The following is a 26,328-nucleotide window of genomic DNA, read 5'->3' as shown; positions in this document are numbered from 1 at the left end:
ATATCTTCACGCGTTGAATTATAAAAACGCTAAAAGTAATTTACGTTCGTTTATTTTAGCGAACGAGTGTGGTTAGCAGTTCAGTAGAGCGGCAAAATGGACGCGCGCTTTAGAAGCAATCTCGACATGATCGGGCGCAACGAGCCCATCACAAGGAAGGCCAAATTCTGGCAGAGTTACGTTCGAGCCTTAAAAGGTACTCCTTCATGCATTACCTGGAATTAAGAAATTTAACGCGAACAGACTTTAACTTGAACGTTTATTCGCTTTCAATTTAAACTCGATCGTTGCTGAAAAAAGTTAATTTCTCCTCTATCAGCTTGATGTATATTCAATTTTTATAATATCGAATTCTTTTTGAACGAAATTTTAGTTCTTTTAATTTCTTTCGTGCTTCTCGTTCCCTTCTCACTTTTTTTCAAACGAAATCACGTAACTTCCAAATTTTGTAATAATTGAGAGATTTTTTAAGCATGTATACTTGTCGCAATTTGTCTCGTACGATACTTTTGGTATGGTGTTTACAGGGGGCTAAGATCGAACAGCCTATAAAACTATTACTGTTTACAGGCACCGACGATATGAGAGCCCCTGAACACACGCACAGACCTCGCAGCATTTTCCGCTCAGATTATCCTGAGCTATCCACCTCGTGGCCATTTGGAAAGTCTATCTTTGAAACCCCCATCCATGCGGCTGATCGCATCAACGTTCCTGGATACAGGTAAGATTTCTTGGAGTACCTTTGAAACTCGTTAACTAACAATATTTCAATCGATGCTTAAGAATAGATACTTCGTTGAAACTTTGATAACATAAATAATTTAATTAGGTAGGCAAGCCACTCGTGCGATAAAAGATAAAAGAAAGATCATCTTAACGTGTTTTTCATAATAAGACTACTACACAATACATCGTTAAATGTAATGACGAACATTTTTATAGAATAACCTTATGAAATGTTGCAAAATCTCAGAGTCGATGTAAAAGATGTTTGCGTGTTTCTATTACTTATACACACTTGAGCAACGACAAAATGATCGACTATGTTCTTACAATCTGGCAATAGCTTTACAACGATTAATTTATTCGAATAATTATCTTGAATGATATTATTTATCATCTTAAATAATAAGACGAAGCAAACTTTTTTTTTATTAAAGTAAACGTTATTCCCTGAAGGTACCTGCCCGTCCACCGTGAGATCTACGGTTACACACCGAGGCAGATCTACCCGCATCAATACAAACCTGTAGAACGCTTCATCCCCGGTACGTACTAAAGAACTCTGAGCAAAAGTCCAAACCAAAGAGAGTGAACGACGTCGTAAAACCAAATCAAAAAAGTAATTATAAAAACCACAGAAAAGATCAGACAGAAAGAATCGAGAAAGAAAAAGAAGCGCGAAACGAAACGAAAAGAAAAGTTTGGAAAGTTTAAACGTTGTTGTAAACACGCGTCTCGAACGTTTACGAACGAGAGAGAAAATATAATTATAAAAATTCTAGTGCCAAAAAGTAAAAAAAAAGAAAAAAAAACGGAAACGACAAAAAGATACGAATGAAAGCAAAAAAGACCTGAGTGAGAACGAAAAAGAGAATGAACGAAGAAACGCATGAGAATGTGGAACGAAAGCATTATCGTCGTTGAATCCAATTAATTAATTAATTATAACCGCTCGTTCTCGGAGTTTTCTTCCTTTAGTTGATAATTCTTGTCAAAGTTCTTGTCAGTAATTTGTAACCAGGTGCTTTTGGCTTCTGCCTGTTGGATAGACGAATAAGTTAAGATAAAAGTTAAAACTTTGAAAGTCGAAAATAAATAAACGAACGAAAAGGAAGGATGTAAAGACACATTAACTTTGTCGGAGGTGTAAATATTTGGCGGTCCGCGAATATTTCCCTCCAAGGCCTTTCTCAGAAGCCAGAAACGCCATCCTGGAGGATCCGTCTCGTATCCTTATGAAAAGAGCCCTCCACCTTTGCTTGCACTCCATCGTGACTAAAAAAAGAAACCAAGTGAAAATGAGTAAAAAGCGAAGCAAGGAAACTGAAAATATACATACATGGGATGCTCCCAATCCTTCGAAAAAAGAAAAAAAAATACCTTTGTATTGTTATGTGTCATCCCCATCCGACGTGTGAAATGCGTATGCACTTTTGGACACGTACGTGTTTTGAATTTTTTCGAATCGTATTTAATTCACCTCGAGTTCATATTTTATCTACAATCCGTGTCTGAATACCTTTTCTCTTCACGTACACAGAACCATGCCATAATATGTGTAATATTAATTTACTCTACTCCGTACACTTTGTATCTAAGTTATTATACTTATAATGTCGCTATACGAAAACATGCATCTATACATACGTATAAAAAAATATATATAATTATGTTGAATATACCTCAAGACTTGTTTGCCTCGCGATTATACGATTCATTTTTCTTTTTCTTTTGCGCCTTTTGAAATAGATTTTTCTGTTTTTAATAAAAGGAAAGTAAAAGAATAGTTCGACTATATGTGACTGAGGAGCAGCTTGACATCCACTGATGACCGACGCTCCCATTGGTGTTCGCTGGTGTTCAATTAATTACAATAATTATCTTTGCATCAGAGATGGGCTAGAAATGATTTTGGTAACCAATTAATGATTAACTCGGTCGTGGTGATAGACATGTTTGTTAGAGACTTACGTACTATTCGAGCGTAGATAGCATCTGATCGAAGATCGTGGTATCGATATAACAGATATAATTTTCGCATCGCACGTTTAATCGCCAACGTAACCGCGTTGTTGCATCTCTTCGTGACTAAATAAATAATAATACGATACATACGTTTGCAATTGAATAATCAGTGAATAATCAGTTTTAATAAAGAGATAGCAGTACATCTACCCAACGAATTGGTGTGCTATAGTCTGTCAAAAATTAATTGGCCACTCAAGACTGCTTCACAGCACCAGAAATAGCACATGTCGGCACTAACGCGTGTTTCTTTCGCATAATTACGCAGCTATACTATAACAGAATAGCTATACTATATAACTACTATATCAGAACGAAATAAAAATTCCGAAATATACAAATATGTAATAACGTGACATAGCACAAACGATAGTTGCTTTCAATGACAGAAACTAGACATATAATGAGGTTTTACTATTGAATGGCCTTGAGCGATTAATTAATTTTCGTCAGACTACAGATAGTCTACGTATACAATTCTCAGTAACGATAGCGATAATGAACTAAACTGTAAATAGTCAGCAAACATAATGCCCATCTCTATTTTGGAAAAAACTACAAATTTAAACAAAAGCGTGGAGACATTAAAACAAACTAAACGTAGAAAGTGTCGACGTATACTAAGCGATAGCAAGCTCGACCGAAGCAGCACAAAACCGTGAATTAACAATTAGATTAATATAATTAATACCATTAATACGATTGTCCGTTAAAAATCGGTGGATGTCTCTCGTGTTGTTCGATGTCGTCAACAATGGAAGTGTCGATGGATGGAAATGGCGACGATCAACGACCGAACGACTGACAGAAACGTGGCCAGGCATCATGGATCATCGTTCATCGATCATCGATCACACGGCTCACTGATCTCTCACGCTCATACGTTTTATTCTCCATGCCTCTTGCGTCGTCCGAGAGAACGAAACCACCATCATCATCGTCATTCACGTTGCTCGTCGTTGTCCAGATAAACGAGAAAATATTTGCGAGCTAAGCAACCGCCCGTTAAATGGGAACAAACGAATCGCATGCAGCTCTGATCCTAATTTCTTTCCAGGCACTAGTCCCAACAAGTGGCTTTTACTCAATCGCATCGTCGATTTGAGCGACCTTAGGCGACAACAAATTGCACGACACTGGCAGACTAGAGAAACTAAACAACGAAACACGCTTACTACAAAAGTGCGACTTCGTCATTGCATACGAAGAAAGGATACTGACATCTTGCGCGATACTAACCTACTCACTGTCTAAACTATACCCGATACGCTCCCAATAAATGTGATTAGCGATTAGTATCTCGAGCTTGGTAACCTTACAGTGAAGTGTGATATTGATAAACATTGCAAGTTTGTTTATTATCGTTCTATTTTTGACTATTATCGATGATCTTCACCTTAGGAGAAATAGACGCGATAGAAAAATATTTGACTTTTAATATCGAGTGTATCGAGCGTTCGTACAACTGCAACTGCCACAGATCAAGATATTAATTGCTGAGACATTAAGAAGTAACCCTTAACATTTGCTTAACGGTACACAAATAATATCGTCCTTATCCTGGAATTTACATTAATATCTCCAAGTGATTAAACTAGTGATTTCTTCGTTCCGAGTGGTACACTATCAACCAAAAGTACTTACCTGCGTATTCTTTACACTTTACCATTCGATTGTTTCATAAAAAAAATCCCTATATAAAATTACTTTTACGCGTGACCCTTCATTTATTAGGATGAATAACCAATTAAGAACAAGTAACAAGTTGATTACACGTACGAAGTATTCTCACCAAATTCTTATTTTCCATAATTCTATAATTTTATTTTTCCCCGGTAGAGCTTCTAAAATCAATTTCGCACTTTTCGTTCATAGTGTACGGTGAGCACGAATCGTACACAAAAATCAGATCCAAGTATACAGTTGTGTATGGTAATTAGCTGGAATCATGCAAAGTGTACTTAACATACTAATAATACGCCTGCATCACATTTTTATCCCATTTCCCTCATCGACACGAAAACGAAAGAAAGAAACGAAAGCAACGATTTCACACATGCGCACGTGCCTGGATTTTTCTTCATCGATGTGTTCAGACGATCGTCGAGAGAATGTCACGACTATCCACGGTTCTCGAAAGCATGGGAAAGGAAATATGATCGAAGCCATCCTGAAACAGTGGCCAATGCGACGGATCGAGAATACGAATCGCTTTGTAATAAGCACGAGAAAGCTGCTACACACTGTATATGCATATGAAATTTCCAATAAACTCAAGTGACTCAACGAACGAACGTTTTTTTGGCTAATAATTTTTCAGCGATCGTTTTTTACTTTTCAAGATACGGCATATTTTTATTTTTTCGATTTTATGCTACTTCGAGACAATTTTTCTAATTATACGCGGGCGAATATTTTTTCAAATGCGATATTTTTCGTTGCGTTTCGCCAGGAGCGTTGCCCTCGCCGACGCCATTTTTGATTTTTTCCTTTTTCGCTGTATAATCGAAGGAACTTTTTGTCTTTTCGCTTTTGTCCACGACGACAAACGATATTTAGGACGTGTTAACTCTTGCAGCTGAGGTGGAGGTCGCAGTTTGATTACACTAATCTGGATCGAAAAGAACGAGAGATGAATTAAAGAACAAAAATAAATGAACGATTTGGATAGGTAATCGGAAGAAAAATATAGAAAGGAAGAGCGTATGACGGCGATTCGATCGTAATAATTGTGGTAAAAGGCTGAATTCATCAGAGAAAAAATAGTCGTGAGACTTATAAATAGAAGAAAAGTGAAAAAAAAAGGAAAGCAAAAGGAGTGAATAAAAGGAAATTCAATATGGCCGCCAAACTTGAAAAAGCTGGAAATTTTCTCTCGACGCTTGCGCGTTCTAATTTTTTACCATTGATCTATTCGATCCAATATCGTCACTTATCTCCATTCGTTATTCAATTTCTTAATTTTTATATTCGTTATTATTATATTATCATAAACGAGGACAAAATGGAGAAAAGAATCGAATATAGGAGATAGAAGGACGATGTGGAGCAATTGACCCAAACACTCCAATTAATATATGCTTTACTACGCACGCGTATTCGAAGTATTCTTTTCCTCCGACTAACAAGCGATAATTAATTTCAGCTAGATCCAAAAATTTCTATCTTTTTCAGGAGATGGCATGTACTTTTTTCTTCTCTCTCAATCCGATCCCTCCAACCTCAAACTTTTACCTGCTTATCAATTATAATACCGAGTTGATGGAAAAGTAACTTTGATCTTTGATAGCACTAAAAGGAACAATTTCAAATAGTCACTATTTTACAATAAATAATGTAACAGATTCTAAATATTACGATAAATCCCATTGCATTGTTTAACCTTTACTAAAAATTACGTAGATGAAAAAGATATAAATAAGTTAAAGAATTGTTTAACGATGGATTTGTATCGAAAACAACTCAAAGAACGCAGCAGAAATTCAGATAGAATAAAATTATGAAAACAATGAAATTGTGTACCAATCGCTTTGCTCTTCGTTACTTCTCCACCAACCAAATATAATTATAATTCTTTCCTTCGACAGTGACGCATTGATTAACCGGATTAAAGTAATTTTCGAACCAGTAGAATCGTAGCAGTAGATAGATAGCGATATAGATTCCGTAGAGAAACTCTGTAGAAAAACCCTGTAGAAAAGACCTGTGTTTCGTGCAGTCTTGATGATGGCCACGAGTTCGTAACGATTAACAGGAATAACTTGTACTTCGCGGCGAATTTCTAAGTGTATTGCGATTCATTGAGCGACCGGTGAGCAGTGTAAAAAATGAGATAAGAAAATTTTTAGAAAATATCTCATCGCTCTTTTTTCCTCTCCGCTTTTGGAGAGTACGATGCGATTTTTTGAGGCGGTATTTTTCACCCCCACCAGGTTAGTATACTTTTTTACACGTTACGTGGCGTCGTGTTACATTTCATTTCTTTCTTTTTTTTTTTTTCTTTTTTTGTGAGAGCGGCTCGAATGTTTCGTTTTTCTCTTTTAGAAGGAAAGAATCGTGCTTCGATAAGCTTTTATCATATACATCTACGGCTTGCTACGGATAGGTGAAACACGCACGGCTTTGGAAGAACACCCAAAAACGGGGACAAAACCCTTGTGAACCTTAACTTGCATTTTTGCCCTCCTAGTTATTCGTTTTTATCGGATTAGCAGCGAACGGAACACGATGCGTTAATTAAGCTTCTTACTATCTTTTTAGCATAGGGTGTTTTAGGTAAAGTGTCAAATGTACTATACGGTAATGAAAAGAGTTGAATGTAACTTATGTGTTACTCGATCTTTCCCGTATAATTTATTTTTTATTCTTTTTACTCTATTTTAACTATTTTACTGCAACACCTTAAAAGGAAGCTTAACAATAAACAAGTATTAGATAAACGACAGCGATATGTACATCTGGTACATGTAACACTTTTAGCTGCAAACAGCTAATTAAAGGAATTTAGTTAAATCGCTTGAATAATTATTATATCTATTCTTATATTCTTCCTAAAACACCACTGCGTCTTTTATTAAAGCCACGTACCAACGGTGCATGACACTGCGGCCTGGAAGATTAACAAAAAACGCTGCTACTAACAAGAGAAACATCTTTCTTTAAAGAATATGTAGATGCCGAAAGCTAAAGTACTAAACCAGAGAAAATGAAACGCAAATAAATAATAGTTGGGCAGATTCCGGCCAGATTCGCGACGAAATCAAACCGATGGTACGCACGGTTTTTCACATTAGGTGTCATTTATCATACGTAGATTGTAGCACACGATAAACACATCGAACGATTCATCGGAGAAAGACAATTTGGGAAGATGAATCTCAAGCCTCTCAATAGTTTAGTGACATGTTGTTTATGTGGACTTGCTACGTTTCTTCATTCTTTTTTTTCTATAGAATATCATCGGTCCTTCCCGATGGAATATTAATCCTTCTCGAGTAAAAAAATGGATTCCATTCATTGTTTGATCAACGATTCGAACGAATTTAATCGTTATTTTAACTTTTTATCAAACTGTTTCGATACCTAGTCTATAAAAAAAAAAGCAATCAGTAATATGATAAAATAAAAATTGTTTTGTGCAATATTAAAAAAAAAATGATCTTCCGATTTGCTAAATATTAAACGTTAAAAAATATTCTACACCGGTATAGAAAATTCTTCTTCAAAAAAATTATTACCATTGATCACAGATGTACAAGATGTTTTAGAAAAATCCATCCTTTGGATATCTTCTTTAACAACGAGAAAATAAACTAAATATTTACTTTGTACGGATCGCCTTAACATTTTTAATTAGCTGTGTATCCTTTCTTTACTCGAAGGAATCTGCAAGCCTGTAACAAAAAGTTGAATTCGATTTACGATAAATCTGATTCGACCTTTTGCTCGTATTTTATATACATATTGAGTTCACGAGAGCATTTTTTACATCGTAACGTGACAAATCAAGTGGAAAGAAAATGAATAACTCCTTAAACGTTGAAATAAGATATGAATAATTCTCCGTTAAACTTGATTCGTCGAAAGATTTTCGATAAAAAGAAAAGCGCTCTTGTCACCTCACTGTCGTTTATTTGATCATGCAACGTCGAGAAATTCGCGCCTCGTCATCGATTACCCACGGGACAAATCAATATCTCGTATAACGGTCGCGCGCGTTAAAAGTTCGGGTCACGTAATGCTGCGATTTGTTGAATTCTCGATGTTGCATAACTCTATCGATTGCATTCCTGTATAGGTCGAACCCTACAAACTGGTTGAAATAAATAAGAAAGACAGAAAAAGATTACATAAACGAAAACAAAAAAAAAAAAAAAATAATAATACAAATTCGCAAGATATAAGAGAAGCAAAATATATTAAAGCATAGAGTACATTCTAACAACGATGATAATTTCTAATCTGTAAAATCGCAACAATAAAAAAAAGCAAATTCTGTCAGAAGAATGAAAGAAATCCTATATGATTATTTTTAAAAGTAAATTTTTCCACTACGCTAGATACATGCAAAAGCTAAATTTATAATGAAAAGATATCCACTGTCAATTTACAACTATAGATTGCGAATAATATACGAAGCCTAATAATAAACGGAAGACTTCTCGTGTATTTCGTGTACGCTTGTTGATGCCGGATAAAATTACCGATGTGCTTGTGATTAATTATTTTGACCGAGTATCAAAAGATTCAGAGTCGGGAGGGGAGAGACCGTCAGGAATGCACGAAACATTGTGCAAATTTTTGTTTCATTGCCATAAATATCACGATACAGCGAAACCGTTCGACCCTGAGAAAGCTTGGGCCGATCATCTGAACCGCTTGGCAGACATCGACAGGCTGTATCCGAGCAAATCGCCTTTGTTGGCTCGGCATATTAGCCCTCCTCTCAGTACGAAACGATTGTTCGATATCCACGGTGAGTACTTCTCGTTGCTCGCCTTTCACTTCCTCTTTTCTAAATGAGTTTCTCCTTTGAGCATCGCGTCTCAACTCAGAACTCAAGAAAATAAGTGTATTTGACGTAATGAATTTACTGTCAGTGTGATTAATAGCGAAGAAGATTTTAAAGAAGATCGACGAGTCGTTGTTGTATCAAATTGCTGTCTCTTTATGACATTTTATCGGGCACTCACGTGAACACTGTTACTTTGAATACGAAGATTTGTAAGTGGTGCGGATTTTAATAAAACGTCCTAATGTTGAAAAGATTTTAAGAAATTGCGCGACCATGATTTAGCGCGATAGCTCCGGACATTAAAAGTACAAAGAATTATTATTTTCCGCTAAAATCTAAAACATACTCTTTTGTCTTTCATATTTCGATCGTCTCGTTTATTTCAAATTCTGAGTAACTGATTCTATCTAAACTAAAGTTGAAGACGCTATCTGACGTCTCAAACATACTGTTCAATTGCAATTTTTACTTTTTCATTGAAAACACTGACGTTTCTTCTTCTTCGCAATTTTCCACTCGAGTAACGCAAGTGTGATTCGTTAAAATTGCAAACTGCGAAATATACGATATTAAATATCAAAGAGAATCCAAGAGGAATCTGTGAACGAATATGATTTTTAATTCCAGGTAACTTGGTGACCGATTACGATTACTTACCATCCTTCCCCTCGTTGTTACGCAAGAAGCCTTTGTTCGATCTTCTTGAGCCATCACCAATGGCACCGATCAGTGCCTTCACCAGAGACCCATGGTGGTACCCAAGCTTTGCTCCCTATATTCCCAACTATGCTGCCAGAGCTACCCCGTTTTATCTGAGGGACAGTTACCTTAGTCCTGTCAAACGTAGCTATCTGTGGAGCCGACATCCAATCAGGCCTTTCGGTACGTAATCGCTTTATCTTTTTACTGGCGATGCTTTCATAAACAAACGATCGCTCCTTGTCTGAGAAAGTATTTGCAAAAACACCGTAGTACAGGTGTAGGTCTAGTAGAGCTTGATACACTTCTTGGTTATTAAAGTAGTTCGTTTGTTTCGAGTACTTACTCGAGAACTTCATCCTATGAGCGATAATAATTAGAGTGTGGGCTTGTTTATACAAATTTGTATTTTTATGAACATAATTGAAGGAATGAAAGTTATGTAGAGATTTGTTTTACTCTCTGAATACTGCAACGAGTACTATGGATACTTTATTTGAATATTTCCTGTTTCCTTTATTGTTTCTTACGTTAAATTATTCGTTGCCTTTCTTATTTTGCTATCTGTTTCGTTACGATTTGATTGGATTTATATCATTTCATACGTGGTAGATGCCTCACTCTTTCGAAAGAAATAAACGTTTAATAAGTAGGTAATAATTGACTTCTGTTTCGTACAAGTGACGAAATTTTCTCAGATAAAGAGCGAAAAACAGTTGAAAGCAATTTAGGATATCGCAATATATTTTAAGAATTCTTTTTAATTGAATAAGAGTCGCGTTAAGGAAAATATCATTATTTTCTTTTTTTTCTCTCCAAAGACAGTTTGCATTTAAATCAATTTTTGCTGAAGCGCTAATTTGCCTGAAGACGCTAATTAGTAGATACGACGCAATAAATTGCAGAATAAAAAGAAACTACTTAAATTAAACAGGTTTAAAAATTCAGCAGTATCCCTGTTTATTGCAAAATCGAGGAAAAGTACCAAAATCTAAATAAACGAGGCTGTCCAAAAATTCCTAGACAGTTAGGATTTAGCTTGAAACGAAAATACTATAGAAAACAAAAGCGACAGAGCTTAAACAGGGAAACAAGATTCAAACAATAGTCTACAAATTTTTGCACGTTACTGTACCTTTTCACGGTAAAGGAACACGCAATGTAGTTATCAATTATTTATGATATCGATGTGTTATCAACGTTGAATTATTTACAGAATCTTAAATCATTCCGAGTGAAAATTTCTTTCCGCGACATTCGATCGAGTGCTTAGTTACGTAACATTATAAAATGGCATTACATCTGGCATTATCTGACCGATTGTTTACCATTTGGCTCGAGTACAGATACGGTTGCTTCAAAGGATAAACCGCAAAATTCATGGCGGCACGTGCCAGACGCCAACTTCCGGATTCGAGCCAAGTACATACGTACATATTCCTTTCTCTTGGCAGACTCTAGTTAATTATTTAACGATTACATCTTCGCTTTGCACTCCATTAAAATACCATTATTCAACTCTGTCGCTGCTTTCGCAAATCGGACAGTCGATATCGCATAAAAGATTTATTACTAGAAACTTGTTGAAAGTGGTTTAAAGAACAATAGATTGTATGAACACAATGGAATCCATGTTAGGTTAGGTTACAGAGTAGGAATCCATACTCTAGTTGACTTTTCACAGTTTATTATGTTTTGTAATTTTTAGGAAAAAAGAGAGAAATATTAATAAAAAATTGTAACAACTTGAAATTTACTTATAGAAAAGCAAATTATATACGCGTTATTAAATTGCAAGGCGCTCGGGTCAATAAACAGCCTGTTCTTTTTATAATAAAGGCAAGAGCGTTATGGTGAAACTAATACTTCCGGTACTCGCACGATTCAAATGTCAGGGTAATAATATCGCCATCAAAGAGGCGATATCTTCTTTGTTCGTTCAATTCCTGTGCCCTACTTCTTCGTATTACTGAAAAAAAAATTTTTATTAAAAAAATTTAATAGGAAAATATTTAACAAGCTTAGAACTAAGAAACTGTTATTCGATCTTAACTAATTTTTCAAAATTACTTTCTAATAATATCCAAATTTCTTTTTTGATACTTTCCAACTTGTTAATATCGATATTTAAATTAGCGAAAGGAGTATTTAAAGCAATCAAATTCAAATATTTATTCTCGTGTATCAATGAAATGCGAAACGTGTGTGACGATAAGAATATTTAATTTAGCTTAAATCACTGGCAGAAACTGGAAATGGTACTGCGCAATTGTTGCTGACTTTGCAGCATTGTTTTACCTCGCGAAGCTTTCACATTGATGCGAAGCCATTCACTTGCTAGATTTTCTCAACATTATATTGTCACGTGAACATAAGCCTCGATCGACCGCTATTTCTGTGGAAGATATGTATCTATTCGTATAAAAACTATCTATCCTAATTAATTAATCGCTTCAAACGTTCGTAAAGATAATGTAAACAAAATCAATAAGGAAGGTTGTATTCAAAAATTCAGTGAAAAATAATGTATAAAGATTCAAAAGAAATTGGGTAAAGTATTGGATAAAATTTAGTAACAAAAAAAAAAAAAAGAAACGAAATAAAACAGAACGATAGTAAGAAAACAGCTAGAAGAAAAGACTTGTTAGTGAAGGAAAGTGATATGCAACTCGAATATATCTGTTGTATTTCAGGAGACTTATACTACTATTATTCGAAGCCAGTTCCACGATTTCACTTTACCAGCCCGTGGTATAATAAACGTACCACACATTAAGAAACAAAGTGAGCGATAAGATTAAAATGTGGCCAAGTGTTTTGCATCCTGTTACCCTTACACGTTAATTCTGTGAACAAATAATAATCAGATGGAACGAATCACGTCATGCTGCTGTACATATTTCTGGCTACGATGAGGTTTATTTATCAATTAACACGCAGCTAAACGTAACAAACGTAACACGAACGAAAACAAAACGAGTCTTAAACGAAGTTTAGAATCATTATTATAGCTCGTGTTACCTGGGCTGTTCGAGCGAATGAGACTGAAATACATATATCGAACCTAACCGTGTCATCATAAGATCATATAAAATCACTCACCATGTTTACAGTACGAAACAATTCATGCAATTAAAAAAAACAAAAAGTTATAGAAAACGAAGAATTGTTGCCAAACAGTGTCACACATCTTGTCTGTAATTTTGTACGTGACTTATGTGCCTGGATTTACAACGTCCCCTCTAATAGGTTATTTTTATTTGAAATACGCTCCTCTATGTACATTTCACTCGACTAATATGCATATCAATATACAATTGTATACATATCGACAGAATATCGAAGCATGTCCTGCAAACAGAAACTCCCGGAGTAAGGTAATAACAATAAACGGATCTTTGTTCACGATTATTCAACAGCTACTCGTTTCCACAGACTTGTCGATAGTTTGTGTTTGCAGAGAATTTCAGATTTTTTAACACATCAGCTTTAGATGTCCCGCGAGATATCGACGGACACCGGAAACACGATCCGTGTCGAAAACATTTTTCTTACCGTGTAAAGATATTCCTTTCCCTCCCCTGTTAAAAGATACTCTAATTTTTACTACGTACGTGTATGTGTATATATACCTACTCTGTTATCCTGGCGTTACGCTTTGAGAGTTCTAGCTAAAACACCGTATTACACGTTTTCACGGATTTGAAAAGATTCGATGCCGGATAACGTATATTTAAGCGATTAGAACTCTCGAAGCAACGTTCACACCTTGTTCTAGATATAGATATTTGTGCCTGATCCATCGATCGATCTTTTTGCAGCTCACGTCTACTGATGACTGTGCCGCCCCGCATGGAACGCGTGATACGAAAATAAACGATGGAAAAAGCCAAATAAAATCTCGAAAAAGTTAACAAAAAAAAAAAAAAAAAGAAAGATGTGAAAGAGTATTTACATCGTATCCTATAAGCCACCATTCGATACCTATTTGCCTGATTATTCTTTTTCTCACAGTACGTATCATCGTCCACGGAGTTCTATTTATTAACGTTTCTCATCACCATGGTTTATTGTACTATTCGTTCGTGCTGTCTACGAATAAAATAAACACTGCCTAAATTTTCTTTCTCTACGAAATTATGATCTTACATGCGTGATCTTATCTCCATCTCTATCTCCCTCTTTGTTGCATCGTCATCTGTATTTATATAAAGAAGTTTAATCTGAAAGCGAAATATCAAACCCAAAGGAACAGGTTTGTACAACAATATGCATGTTTATTATCTGAAAGTTTTACATCTTTAGGATGTCCATTGCATTGGCCTGTTCTGCCGAGATTCGATCGGTGTAACAATAGACAGTAGCCGATGTATGTACGTTCGCGCAACTTGTGTTTAATAATTACACTTTATTCTCGTATTTGATAGAGCATCGTCGAATCCCGACCGATCGGCTCTTTACAAATATAATATCTGTGTATATAATTTATGGGTCTCGGACAGAACGCATATCGAGGGATCACAACCGCTTCTTTTACAATTAAACTTATATTGGGAGGGAGAAATAGAGGAAGAAAGGGTCATTGGAGGAGATTGTGACGAGGGAAGAAAAACGGCCGTTTTTAAGTCGGCTTGCTTTAAATCGCATGACCTCTGTAAGAATTATCTAAATAGTAAGAGTAAATTCAAAACGATGTACTGTCGCCAACTTCGTCAAGTATGCCCATTTTTTGTCTTCTATTTAACAATTCATAACGATATAATAAATCGATTAAAATTCTCACGATTATAGAAAAAAGTTCACAATAACTCATCCCCGCTGCATAAATAACAATTTTAACGAACATAAATTACTTGGTATTTGTATAAACAAATTGGCTAGTCCTTTTTTTTTTTTTTTTATTTAATTATCTAAACGTAATGCATCGAATCCGATTTATTTCACTTTCAGATAATACGTTTGACCGTTTTACGATTGTTCGTTTCTGGAACTATGTAAGTTATGCCGATGACATGGTGCGGTCTAATGTACTTACATTTCATTTTACTTTTATATATATATGTATATATATATATCTTTTTTATTTTTTCTTTTCGATTTTTTTCAAATAGTGTATTGTTTCCATTTTAATGTACTCTTCGTAAATATTCTTAGATACTTATCTCCTATAGACGTTGGTATTCAAATCGTTTCCGATACTTTCTAGACTTTTCATTTATGCGAACTACGTTTTATATTGCACAACATAACAGAAATATTAACTCGTACTTAATTGCAAGGAACGGATTCTCCTTAAAACAATTCGAAGAGAATAAATGTTTCACGAAGTACGAACAAAAATGAAATACGGTGTATGTTACTATTTTACCAAAGCACGTATTAGGTAGTACAGTACTAAATGCTGCCTATTGCCTCGTATCAATTAATTACGTAATCGAGTTACATTCGAAACAATAAAGCGACGAAAACATCTGAAAGTGAAATAGTACGTTCTTATAAATGGCAATCATCCAAGGGCTTTTTTTTTATCAGCCAATAATAATTGCATTTCGACGATTTGATAGCCTGTAAATCAGTTTTAATATACGTAATACGTATGTATTCGATCTATTTCATCGCAAGATTAAAAATCTCTCAACGACTGAGATTCTTCTTCTTACACGCAAAGTGCTAATACATATATCTCGTTAATAATTATATTTTGCGTCTGAATTAATATCTTTTTAATTTTCTTTAATACCCATTTGTTTCGTTCGAGCATATGTCCTTCGAATAAAGGCGATAATAATAATCTGCATAAAATCATCATCTTAAAAATACTGGTTCTCTGTTTTTTCTCTGATTTTTCGTTCATAGAGAATAAACAATCTAACATTTCTACAACGTACCTTGAAACATATTGTCGATAGTTTGGAATACTGAAAACTAAAATAAGTATTTAATCGTGTGTGTACATAGAAATACGACTTAACGCGAACGAAGAAAGATATAAGAAACGGAAAAATAAACGTAGAGCGAAATGAAAGAATATCTATGTACATGATACAGCGCGTTTCATTAAACAATTCTAATCAAATCAGCTGCAAAGCGATGGCAATAAGAGTAAATGGAATAATCAGCAATATCTAATAATTACACTGAACATTGAACATGGAAGCAATAAATAGTCAAAATGAGAATGTGGAAATTTCTTTGAAACGTTAATGGCAATAAAAGAATCATTCGGATCTGGAAGATATAGCTACATAATTGTCCAGAGAACAGAGAAGTAATCCTTGATCCAAATCCAATGAAAAAAGAAAGTATTAATTTTTAATTATCATATTAATTATCTTAATCAGATGTAAATCAGGAAAGAGGTAAATTTTACTCCTCTCCCTTGGCGTCTTCATGCTAAAATATGAAAAGTAATACTCACGAAAAAACATTAGCGAAGTCAGAATTACCGTCCTTTTTTTTTTGTTTTTTGGTTTTTGTTTGTTTTTAAACTTTTCGTAACAAGCACACTCGGGCGAGTTCTATCGATATACGATTACCTTTTAATCACTAATCAGTCAACATAATAATAATTACTTAAAATGCTATATTTAAATCATACTCGAAGAAAAGAAATTAAATCTGCCTTTTGTTATTAAAGTCTTTAACGATCACAAATACCACTACGTGTCTCACCCGTTCTTTCCTGTTTTTTTTTTTCTTTTTTACTATTGATCTGTTTGGCATAACCGCTAGTTAGTGATAGAACATATCATACAATGTTATGCTCTTAATGTTCGCGCCTTAATAAAAATTTTGTCGCCTTATCGACGAGCTTCCTTAAATGAAGGAAAAACCGAGTACAAGGCTGTCATTTCTTTTTGGCTGGATTCCTTTGTGGTGTAGATGGTCTTGTGGCTTGACCCGTATTCAAGCTTAAGTACTGGTATTTAGCCTTCTTCTCTGACGGTTTCAAAATCTGCACGTACACCATGAATAATAGATAAGACATGAACTAAATGCACCATGCAATGCTCAACAAATTATAACGCAGTAGCGCTCGCTTAAAATACAATACAAATGTTTCACCCAAATTCAAATGACCGCAATTATTCTCAACTACTGAATATCTCAGGCTCAGCGTGGCCTAAACTTATTGACAAAAACTAGAGTGATAGGTAGGCGATCAGATCGTCCATTTTTATATATAATTGATTGCATTTTTACATGCAGTCTCATTTGTTCTTCCTTATTTTAACATAAATTACAATCTAGTACCCTAATTTATTGGACTTTAAGCGAACATTACTATTCATCATGGAATATTCACAAATCCTACCTGAAAACTGCACATTAAAGTTTCGTCAACACTCATCATTCCTCCGGCATTGTCGAACTCCCCGCAGTAATTTGGCGCGGAGAACAGGGTGACCAATTGTCGTTTCGCGAAAAACTCGTAACCGTCTTCGACTACTTGATGTGCTCTACATATTAAGTCCATATCATGACGATTTAAGAACTTCGACACCACGTCTGGTCCAAATGTGAAAGATACACCTCTATCGTTTTCGCCCCATCCCTAAAACACAGAAGGCAAAAGTCCATAATATATTAGTTTGGAATTACTTCGGAAGAATCGACGATAAATGATTACACAACGAAGAAACATTATACCTGGACTTCTTTATCTGGATCGGACCATAACAAGTCACAGAGAAGGCCAGTATCAGGTACATCTGTCGGACGCATTATTCTTTTGATTTGTTCCATATTCTGCTAGATAGTAAATAAATATTTTTTATTGTACATTTTTTGAGAGTCGATAATTTTATGATGGAAATATCGTTAAACATGAAATTAAATTACATTAATTACGTAATAAATGAAAAACCTTCCGAAAAGAAGGGTCTATTAAATAGCAGAATCGTTTCATAAAACTTTCATGTATTTTGTAAATATTAAAAAGAAGGTTCTTTAAACGTAGCTAATAATTAAAAAAGGGCTAGGACAATTCGCTATTTTATCTTGTAGGCTTTCCTCGAAAATTCTTCGATAATTCTTATTGTTACAAATTTTTATCGAAGAAAATATCGAACGGCAAAAACAGAGTAGCAACGTATTTATGAAAGAAATTTTCTCAAGAAGTGACCTTTTTTTATGAATGACAAAAGATCGATAGTTTATTTTATAAAGATATTAATCTTTTGACATTCTAACAGGGATCAAACTTTTAATATTTTCCTTCTTACATTGAGTATAAATAGAAAATCAATATTTCCAGCGGCCAGTTCTTTTATAAATCTTCCTCCGTGAACGAACATGCTACACAAGGTTTCAATTAAAGACGAAAGATTCGAGAAATATGGATACGCAATGGACACGAGCCAGATCTAGCTCCAAATTCAGCCAAGGTTAATGGAATTTAATTTTTAAATAGTAGAAGCTATAGAAGTAGAATATTAAAGTACGCTCATCGATATAGGTCTTATTTTTTAGATGAAAATCGAATATTAAATCTTCCTGGCGAGTACAAATTTCATACCATATATTCGTCTGCAACAGGATTAAATAAATCAACGAATTTCACGCTTCATTATATGTATAAGCCAATCAACAGTTGCGTGCTAACAATCGCAATTTTAACTCTTCTTAACGCCTTAAAAATAATATCGAAAATTCTGTTTTAAATATAGATTCCATTTATATTAGTTATTCTTCTTTATTTCCCAGTGCATCGCAAATTCCAACATATTTTATAATTTGTTTGTTAATTTCGTCTTTCGAATAAATGTAAGTTATCCGAGGATAGTAGCGAGAAATTTTACGAATTATACTTTAAGACGCTTAATCGTTTATACAAATGGACATACGTGTATTTCATAAATTTTCGTTTAGCTTGTTAAGAAATGCTCTTTAATGCCGTATCGATTTTAACGCGCCACTTCCGCACGCAACATTACAGGAATGACTTCTTGCTTGAAAAATTTTGCCTCTTATCCAACGTTTAAAATATCTCTCGCGTAAATACCTTTTTGCGATCTTTCGCTTTGTTATTTCTTTGACCATTCGCGATTGTTATTCCTATAGATAATAACTACGTAGAAATTCAATAATCATAGACACGAATAAATATCAGACTATATAGAGCGTTACAAAAAAGTATATGACTTTATGAGCATAAAGTACTCACAGAGAAGAAGGAATATCTATAGAATCGACATAAATCCTAAAACTAATTCTTTCGATGTTATAGGAAATTATAAAAACTTACAGAAAGGAAAAAAATATATATGTCGTCTAACAACGAATAATAAGGAAGTAAATTGTAAATTATCCCACGATCTTTTATCCCCAGAATCATCCTCAAAATAAATCATCATCTGCGTTAAAAACATATTCGTTGATATGTACACATGGAAAAACATAAAAATCCCCGGTAATTTAATTTCGAAAATTTCGCAAATAATTTTCTGCAGAGATCGATATCGAATCACCTGAAGATCTGGACTGAGGCCGCCATGACAGCAGAATATTTTCTCGTCGATGATCGCAGCGATCGGTAGACAATTGAAGCAATCGGTGAACGTTTTCCATAGTTTGATGTTGTATCTTCTCTTACATTCGTCGTAGAACCCGTATATCCTGTTTATGCTGGCGCACTCGTGGTTGCCCCTCAATAAGAAAAAATTTTCCGGGTACTTGATCTTGTAAGCGAGCAGCAAGCATATCGTTTCCAACGATTGTTTGCCCCTGTCTACGTAGTCGCCGAGAAACAAGTAGTTCGCCTCTGGCGGGAAACCGCCATATTCGAATAGCCGTAACAAGTCGGTGTACTGGCCGTGAATATCGCCGCAAATCTTAAGCGGCGCCTCCAGTTCAAGCAGGATCGGCTGCTGAAGGAAAATCTCCCGTGACTTGAGGCAAAGGCCGCGCACCTCGCCCTCTGACATTAAGACGGTCTTTCCTGGCCGGCATCCTCGGACTGCGCCCAAAAATTCGCACGTTTAAATGGATTTCCTGCCTCTGTCCCCGGGGTTGGGCGACGCATCGCGAGACATCGGAGAGTCGTTTTGTCACAGGTACATCGAGCATAACTCTACGCTGGAGCATGAAGGTATCTGACTGCCGAGAGTCGATTTTTTCTCAAAAGGGGGAAAAACAAAGGTAATACGATTATACGGATTCCACGGATCGTCCTATTCGGTAGGGTTTTCTCTTGTTGCTTACATAAATACAATCTGGACACGTTCGGGACTAATGGTGGCTAATCTTTTTTCGATCGACTCGAATGACAAAGTTCGTTATTCATATATCACATTTCGTGTTTAAATCCCTTAAACGCTAGCGTAAATGAAATTCCACACTGTGCATGGTTTGTTTTGTCGTGTTCGATCGGTGAATTTCGTTTTATACGCAATTATAATATTTAATCGAAGAATAAAATTGTACGAGTACCTTATTACGCACTTAGTATTTTCCATTGATATCGTAATATTAAATGTATTGTAAGTTTGTAAAAAATAGTTCTATAATGGAATATATTAATTTTATTTGTTTAATCAATTATCAATTTTTAAAATAAAAAAGAAATGCACACGGGATGAAATTTCATCTGTGACAGCGTTAACGTGATTTCCTTCGATGACAACTTTTAAGGCTGATTCTTCAAAACAAAAATAAATATCTAGATTTTACTATCTCGTATCGTTTTTCTTTTTTTACATTAAAATATTCATGTAATGAAAAATTATCATTCAGGCAACGGTATTATACATATATGATCTTCTCCGTTAAGATTGAAGACGCAAGAACGCAAGAGGTTTAATCATAAAAACATCAAGCAATGCGATATAGGTGTTCTCCTGATGCAATACTCGGGGACACAAATGGTTGTCGTACACCGTCGTTATAATGCTTCGAAGGGATTAAGCGGCTGTATGAGTTCGAATAATACCGTATGAGCGTAAACTTGCGGAACAGTTGAAAACAAAAGCTCGAAGCCGGTTGGTGATCACGTGTAGATACCACTGATCGTGATATATGAATATAGACTACAGTAACGTATAGAATATAATATGTATATGCATGTATATCAAGAGTACGTTGTACGTATGTATACGTATACGAACGAGCAAAGAAATATGAAATTTCGTTCGCAGATTACTCTTCGGAACCTTGCATCAGTGTCACTGGATTATTTATAGCTATAAAGGAATTCACGGTGTGGTTAAACTGGGCCGATGATGGTTATTGGAAAACTGCATATCAGCAAGGTCACATCAACGAGTATCTAGGCACCATAATTAATGGCGAAAAGGGAGAGATAGAAAAAAAAAAAAAAATGACGGAATTCCTGTAGCGGAAGAATAACAGAGAGTTCGAAAATGACAAAATGTCGGAAATAAAGTCTATTAATAATTCGGTTTATTTATGGAAACGGGGCGCACGATGAAAAAATTGTAGTCATCGTCATCGTTATATTTGCTCACACACGCGATAATTTGAACTGCTCTTTAGCCGCGACGTATTACGATTCATTTCAACAGCGTTATCAATTCGTATATTGTAATAAACGTTTCATGGAAATGTTGTTCGCGATAAAATACAAAGATAGTACTGTAGGCACGCAGGAAAGATCAAAATGATTTTTCTTCGCCAAGCATTAACATCTTCATTCAAATTAAATAAGTTTCCTTTTGCAACTCTCAGAAGAATAAATTTCCTTATTAAGCAATGGTACACATATGTTATATACATTAATCTTTCTGGTACATAACAAACAATTTGGCCTTCTTATAATATATGTACGTCAAATAATAGGCTCGCAACAAATATGCTTAAGAAAGTCAGTGTTGTAATGTATATTTATTAACTGAACACATTGAAAGAAACATATGCCAGGGTAGTATAAACATTGATACTAAAACATACTCATGAATATACATCAAATTGTGCCGTAAGTCCTTGAAGAAGATTGTGATACTATTTTCTTAAAAAAGTAATCGATTCGCTAAAAGAAGATGGAAAATAATTGTACACATACTATTCGTATGAAAGCTAAAAACAACACTGACAAGTATCGTATGAAACATGCATTTAAATTAACCTGCATTCAAGCAATAATTTACGTGCAAATTGGATCATTACAAATTATACCCTTTATATAAATATGGCTTATTATTTGAAGAAAGTGATTTGAGTTTAATGCATTTATTCATTATATAGACAATCCCAAAAGCTTTGCGTTCTAACAGGTATTAGATACATTACGATATAGTTATATTTTACTTACGTACTTTACTTTAATAGAAAATTCATACATATTCACACATAGTTTCTTGCCATAAAGAAGCTAATGGGACATTATCAATATGATGATTGAGTTGACTGAGAATGAAGATGATATCTTGGGAAAATTTTGATGTTGCAGGTACCACAATGCTGTATATCTAGCTTTCTACTTTATTTTACATCGTAAATCATAAGCAAACGATGGCGAGCGTTCACGCACGACGTTGAGGCAGGTAAAAGCGCAACTAAAGAACGGAAAAAAGAACTACATGGGGTGGTTTCCTTGTTGCATACCGGCAAAATCCGGAGAGAAAATATCTTTTAGCCTGGCTTTCTTCTGAACCTGGTCTTTCTGCGTGTGGTATACTTTACCGCAAAGAGTGTTCCGACATGTAGCATGAGAAAAGAGAACAAACAAAAGGAAATAGTTTTGCCTTCTGAGAAAGTAAAGAAAAAGTGCGGAATAAATCCAAAGACCTCTGACGTGTCTAAAGAATTACGACGGACTGCAACAACTGGAAGAGATCGATATCTTTTTCTTTTTTTTTTATGTATATATATATATGTGCTTTTCTCTCTAATATCCTACAAACCACGAATTAGAAACGAACTTTCGACAAACGAGGAGACTCGAGGAAAACCATTCGTCGACTCGTAATATACACAGATATTGGATGTCATAAAGTAGATCGCGCACGATTTAATCTTCCTTTGGCTGGAAAGAAATCGTATACATATATACTCGATGTACGCGGCGCGACTTCGCATTGAGCGATTTTCACTGGGTATTACCGAGAAAACTTTCAATCAACTGTACACCAAACTGAAGATGATATTACCGAAAACAATTTCACACTTTATTTTCACATAGGCTCCCTTTTTATCACGTACCTTCCAACAATCTTTGTATCAGGTTGTCGACGTTCAACTCGACATCCGCCATTTTTTCTTGCCACTGACTGACTGACCCGATGTTTGTAGACTAGATGATACGTTTGTGTACGCACTTAACTGTATATATTACTCTCGTCGACTTTCATTGTGTATATACATGTGCTGTTATCGACTGCTTAGTCCTATATAAATACAAGAAAGATGATCATCGCAAAAACCTAATTTTATCGTCATTAAATATTATTTCCCAGAAAAAATGAACATGGATTTAGATGAATGCAACTGTACTGCATTTGGTTTATCTATATATGCATACATATATCTATATATGCGTATATCAAATAATAATACGTCTTATGTAACGCGAAATGTCTATTCTTATATAAATGAATGCAATGTAATGCATTGTAACAATTTGCATATTGTAAGAATGTTTATGATTTGATCGTATCATTGAAACTTACAATTTACATAGGCAGTGAATGATTGATATCTTGTTTGGAAAATACGATAAAATCATAATTTCATATCATATAAATAAAATCATATATTTATACATAACAACATAAATTTCTACTATGTACATTTAATTCATAATAAATATACATAACGTAATTTTTTAATCTCGGTAATTGAACATAATTTTACCTGAAGACTGTTAAAAAAGCAAGAAGAGATAAAACGTGCATTTAGAATGGTATTAATTAAACACAAGCTACGCTCGTGAGTTGAGTATTTCCAAACATGTATAAAATTGTAATTAGATAGTAAAATCGTAATACATTATATTTACAATAAATAAAAGAGATATATATATATATGTGTATACATGTATATATACATGTATATATGCATATATGTATATATATATATATATTCATGTTATTCATATTAATATTTTAGCCTAAACTAATTCATATACTATAAAATGTGTTACATTTTTTGTGCACTTAATAAACCGAAATGCTATATTCACACAACGGAAAATTTTCGAGAATATTTCAACACAACTTTTACAATCCTTAAAATTTTTCTTATATTATTCTATCTTCTATATTGAATAATTTCTAACAACGCGTAAATGTACATATATATATTTCTTGAAGAAGTATTGTAGCTGCCTTATTAATAATCTCAGATAAAATATTGTAGTATTGCTGGGTTTAATTAAAAGTATCCAAACATTTATACTAACTTAGGCATATTTCCTGTGATAATCAGGTGGTGAGTCTGCATAGTCTTGTTGAAGATTAAAAAGTTCAGTATTATTTTTCTGTAAGTATTGTAAAAAATCATGAAAGTGAGACAGTAACAATTGTATGCTTCTTTCATCCAATGTAGTGTACGACAACATTCCTCCAAGTCTCACTGCAAAAATAATTGACATAATAGCAATATTTTCGATGATAAATACATAAGAGTGTTATTACAAAGTATACTTAAAAATAGTACCAAATAGTCTTAGTAAATGAAATGCACCATATAGTTGACTGGGCAGTGTTTCAGGATTATCATTCATAATTTGTATAAATTGTGGACGTTCCCACTTATATAACAATTGCAATCCTAGAGAAATATTGAAATATTCGCGAATACCTTTAGTTATTTCTAATGTGCTTTCCCTGAAAATAATTCAGAATTTAAGGTTATTTATCTTCAAACGAAGAAAACTGACAGATATTTATATGAAAACTACTGATGCAAGTACCTAATAGAGTCATTTTTTCCTACCGACTTTGAATCTACATAATCATCTAAAATTTTGTCAACTGTATTTTTCACAGGTAAAGCAGGTAATTTATGATATTTCAATATTACTTCTGATTCATCTATAAGTACAAACTTTAGTTCCTCTGGTATCTTAATTTTAACTTCCACTTTAGTGAGATATTCTTCCGTTTCACCAGATGGCTCTAATCGGCTACAATAAAGTATTTCGTTTTATACATCTGGCACATAAAGTTAAGCTTCTTGTAAAAATTGGTGAAATCTTTTTGAGACAAACCTGCGCTTCTTGCGTGGTGCATCTGATGTGGAATCATGCGACGACGATGGCGTAACACTACTACCAGTACTTTTACTGAACCGACTGACACCTTTATCAACTGTTGCAACAGGAGTGCTAGCTCTACTATCAGTATCCTTCTCACGACCACCTTCACTCCTACGTCCTTGAGTTTTGGATGAGGTACTACCCTTTTTATTTTTCTGTGCAGATTGTTGATTCGAATGTGCTCTTTGAACCTCTCTTTGTCTTTGTACATTTGCTTCGTTGTATTTAAGTACTCGGCTTTCAGGAACCCACTCATCCCAACTGTTTATATTACAAATGTATTTTTGATTTCAATCTTATTAGAAATATACAATGTAAAACGAAATCTTACTTCTTATTCCATCCTGCATAATGTATGAAATATTTAATTTGCTTTTCTTTAGTAATGGAGGACTTTAGACATTTTGCTTCATATATTAATGGCCCATGAAAGCACAGAACCTTCTCCCCTACAAATTAGAAGATATTTATTGAAAATAAGGTGAAGAATTATAGCTGAATAAAAAAAATATTTATTATTCATTGATAAAAATTCATTAAATATACGTTAGGACCTTCGATACATTAAAAATTAAACGTGAAGTACCTTCTTGAAATTTACACTTAGGCGGCATGCTCGTGTCTTTTGAATTGCTTATTTTGACTGTTAGTTTTTGAGCCGATAGTTTTAAATATCGCCGAAATTTGCCCGATAATTCGCGCCAATGGAAAACAATTGATTCCCACTGATCAATTTAAAGCAGAACTTTGAATAAAGCGTCTTTTGCTTTGTGTTACATGTTCCTATGAAAAGGCTGATTCACAATACCAGCGATTATGCCAGTGATAAAAGTTCCAATGATAGTGATATTTCGTTTGCGCATTTGTCATGCCTGAGACGCGGATTTGTTTTAAATTTAATTCAAGACTCAGATATGTGCAACATGAATAAAGGTAAACATCAAAACATTAGATATATTTCTTTATATTAAAATAAGTATTGCATATCGGCTACAAACAATTGACATAACAACAGTTATATATATTTTTTTTAAGCCAAATGTAGAATCTGTGAAATTTACGACAGTTATCTATGTATTGCTTATCTTAACCCTAACCTATGATGTATCGATACAAAGTACGAAAATAATCAATAATGTTAGTAGCATAT

At 34.4% G+C, this 26,328-nt stretch overlaps 3 protein-coding genes and 3 long non-coding RNA genes across 17 annotated transcripts in view; 3 read left to right on the top strand and 3 right to left on the bottom strand.

The window, feature by feature from the left end:
• Positions 1–22,408, top strand: part of LOC126866042 (uncharacterized) — a 31,847-nt gene extending 9,439 nt beyond the window's left edge. For 4 of the 6 annotated variants that reach the window (XM_050619121.1, XM_050619117.1, XM_050619119.1 and 1 more), the window contains exons 2-8: positions 60–196; positions 571–724; positions 1,183–1,271; positions 9,083–9,226; positions 9,893–10,147; positions 12,658–12,748; positions 13,786–13,900. In XM_050619121.1, the coding sequence (XP_050475078.1) occupies positions 97–196; positions 571–724; positions 1,183–1,271; positions 9,083–9,226; positions 9,893–10,147; positions 12,658–12,740 (825 nt within the window). In that variant the 5' untranslated portion in view covers positions 60–96 and the 3' untranslated portion in view covers positions 12,741–12,748; positions 13,786–13,900. Of the gene's footprint in view, positions 1–59; positions 197–570; positions 725–1,182; positions 1,272–9,082; positions 9,227–9,892; positions 10,148–12,657; positions 12,749–13,785; positions 13,901–22,370 lie in introns of those variants that run through there. The other 2 variants (XM_050619122.1, XM_050619123.1) reach the window with 2 other exon arrangements.
• On the bottom strand, positions 1,469–3,802 carry LOC126866070 (uncharacterized). Its single transcript, XR_007689762.1, has 2 exons — positions 3,443–3,802; positions 1,469–2,814 (listed from the first exon to the last, which is right to left on the bottom strand). It is a non-coding gene; the product is annotated as an uncharacterized LOC126866070 (long non-coding RNA).
• LOC126866035 (serine/threonine-protein phosphatase PP1-beta catalytic subunit) lies at positions 14,221–24,467 on the bottom strand. 7 transcript variants are annotated; one of them, XM_050619101.1, is made up of 7 exons: positions 24,321–24,467; positions 23,123–23,307; positions 22,526–22,597; positions 19,435–19,922; positions 17,615–17,716; positions 17,280–17,519; positions 14,221–16,919 (listed from the first exon to the last, which is right to left on the bottom strand). In XM_050619101.1, exons 2-7 carry the CDS (start codon positions 23,172–23,174, stop codon positions 16,812–16,814), a joined length of 1,062 nt encoding a protein of 353 aa, XP_050475058.1. In that variant the 5' UTR covers positions 23,175–23,307; positions 24,321–24,467; the 3' UTR covers positions 14,221–16,811. The 7 variants fall into 7 exon arrangements, with proteins under 7 accessions (XP_050475058.1, XP_050475057.1, XP_050475059.1 ...); XM_050619100.1 differs by lacking the exon at positions 24,321–24,467 and adding an exon at positions 22,843–22,946 and having other exon boundaries at positions 23,024–23,134; XM_050619102.1 differs by lacking the exon at positions 24,321–24,467 and having other exon boundaries at positions 17,615–17,713; positions 23,123–23,502.
• Positions 17,709–18,746, top strand: LOC126866071 (uncharacterized). Its single transcript, XR_007689763.1, has 2 exons — positions 17,709–18,351; positions 18,437–18,746. It is a non-coding gene; the product is annotated as an uncharacterized LOC126866071 (long non-coding RNA).
• LOC126866074 (uncharacterized) lies at positions 19,929–22,134 on the top strand. The gene is made up of 2 exons (XR_007689766.1): positions 19,929–20,996; positions 21,100–22,134. It is a non-coding gene; the product is annotated as an uncharacterized LOC126866074 (long non-coding RNA).
• LOC126866039 (mortality factor 4-like protein 1) lies at positions 23,655–26,030 on the bottom strand. Its single transcript, XM_050619108.1, has 6 exons — positions 25,765–26,030; positions 25,510–25,627; positions 25,131–25,439; positions 24,834–25,046; positions 24,578–24,747; positions 23,655–24,493 (listed from the first exon to the last, which is right to left on the bottom strand). Exons 1-6 carry the CDS (start codon positions 25,790–25,792, stop codon positions 24,321–24,323), a joined length of 1,011 nt encoding a protein of 336 aa, XP_050475065.1. The 5' UTR covers positions 25,793–26,030; the 3' UTR covers positions 23,655–24,320.
• Positions 26,031–26,328: the final 298 nt, after the last annotated feature.

Source organism: Bombus huntii, chromosome 5 (assembly GCF_024542735.1).
Source record: "Bombus huntii isolate Logan2020A chromosome 5, iyBomHunt1.1, whole genome shotgun sequence".
In the NCBI taxonomy this organism is placed as follows: domain Eukaryota; kingdom Metazoa; phylum Arthropoda; class Insecta; order Hymenoptera; family Apidae; genus Bombus; species Bombus huntii.
The sequence above is the reverse complement of the archived record's forward strand: the minus strand, read 5'-3'. Positions and strand labels throughout refer to the sequence as shown.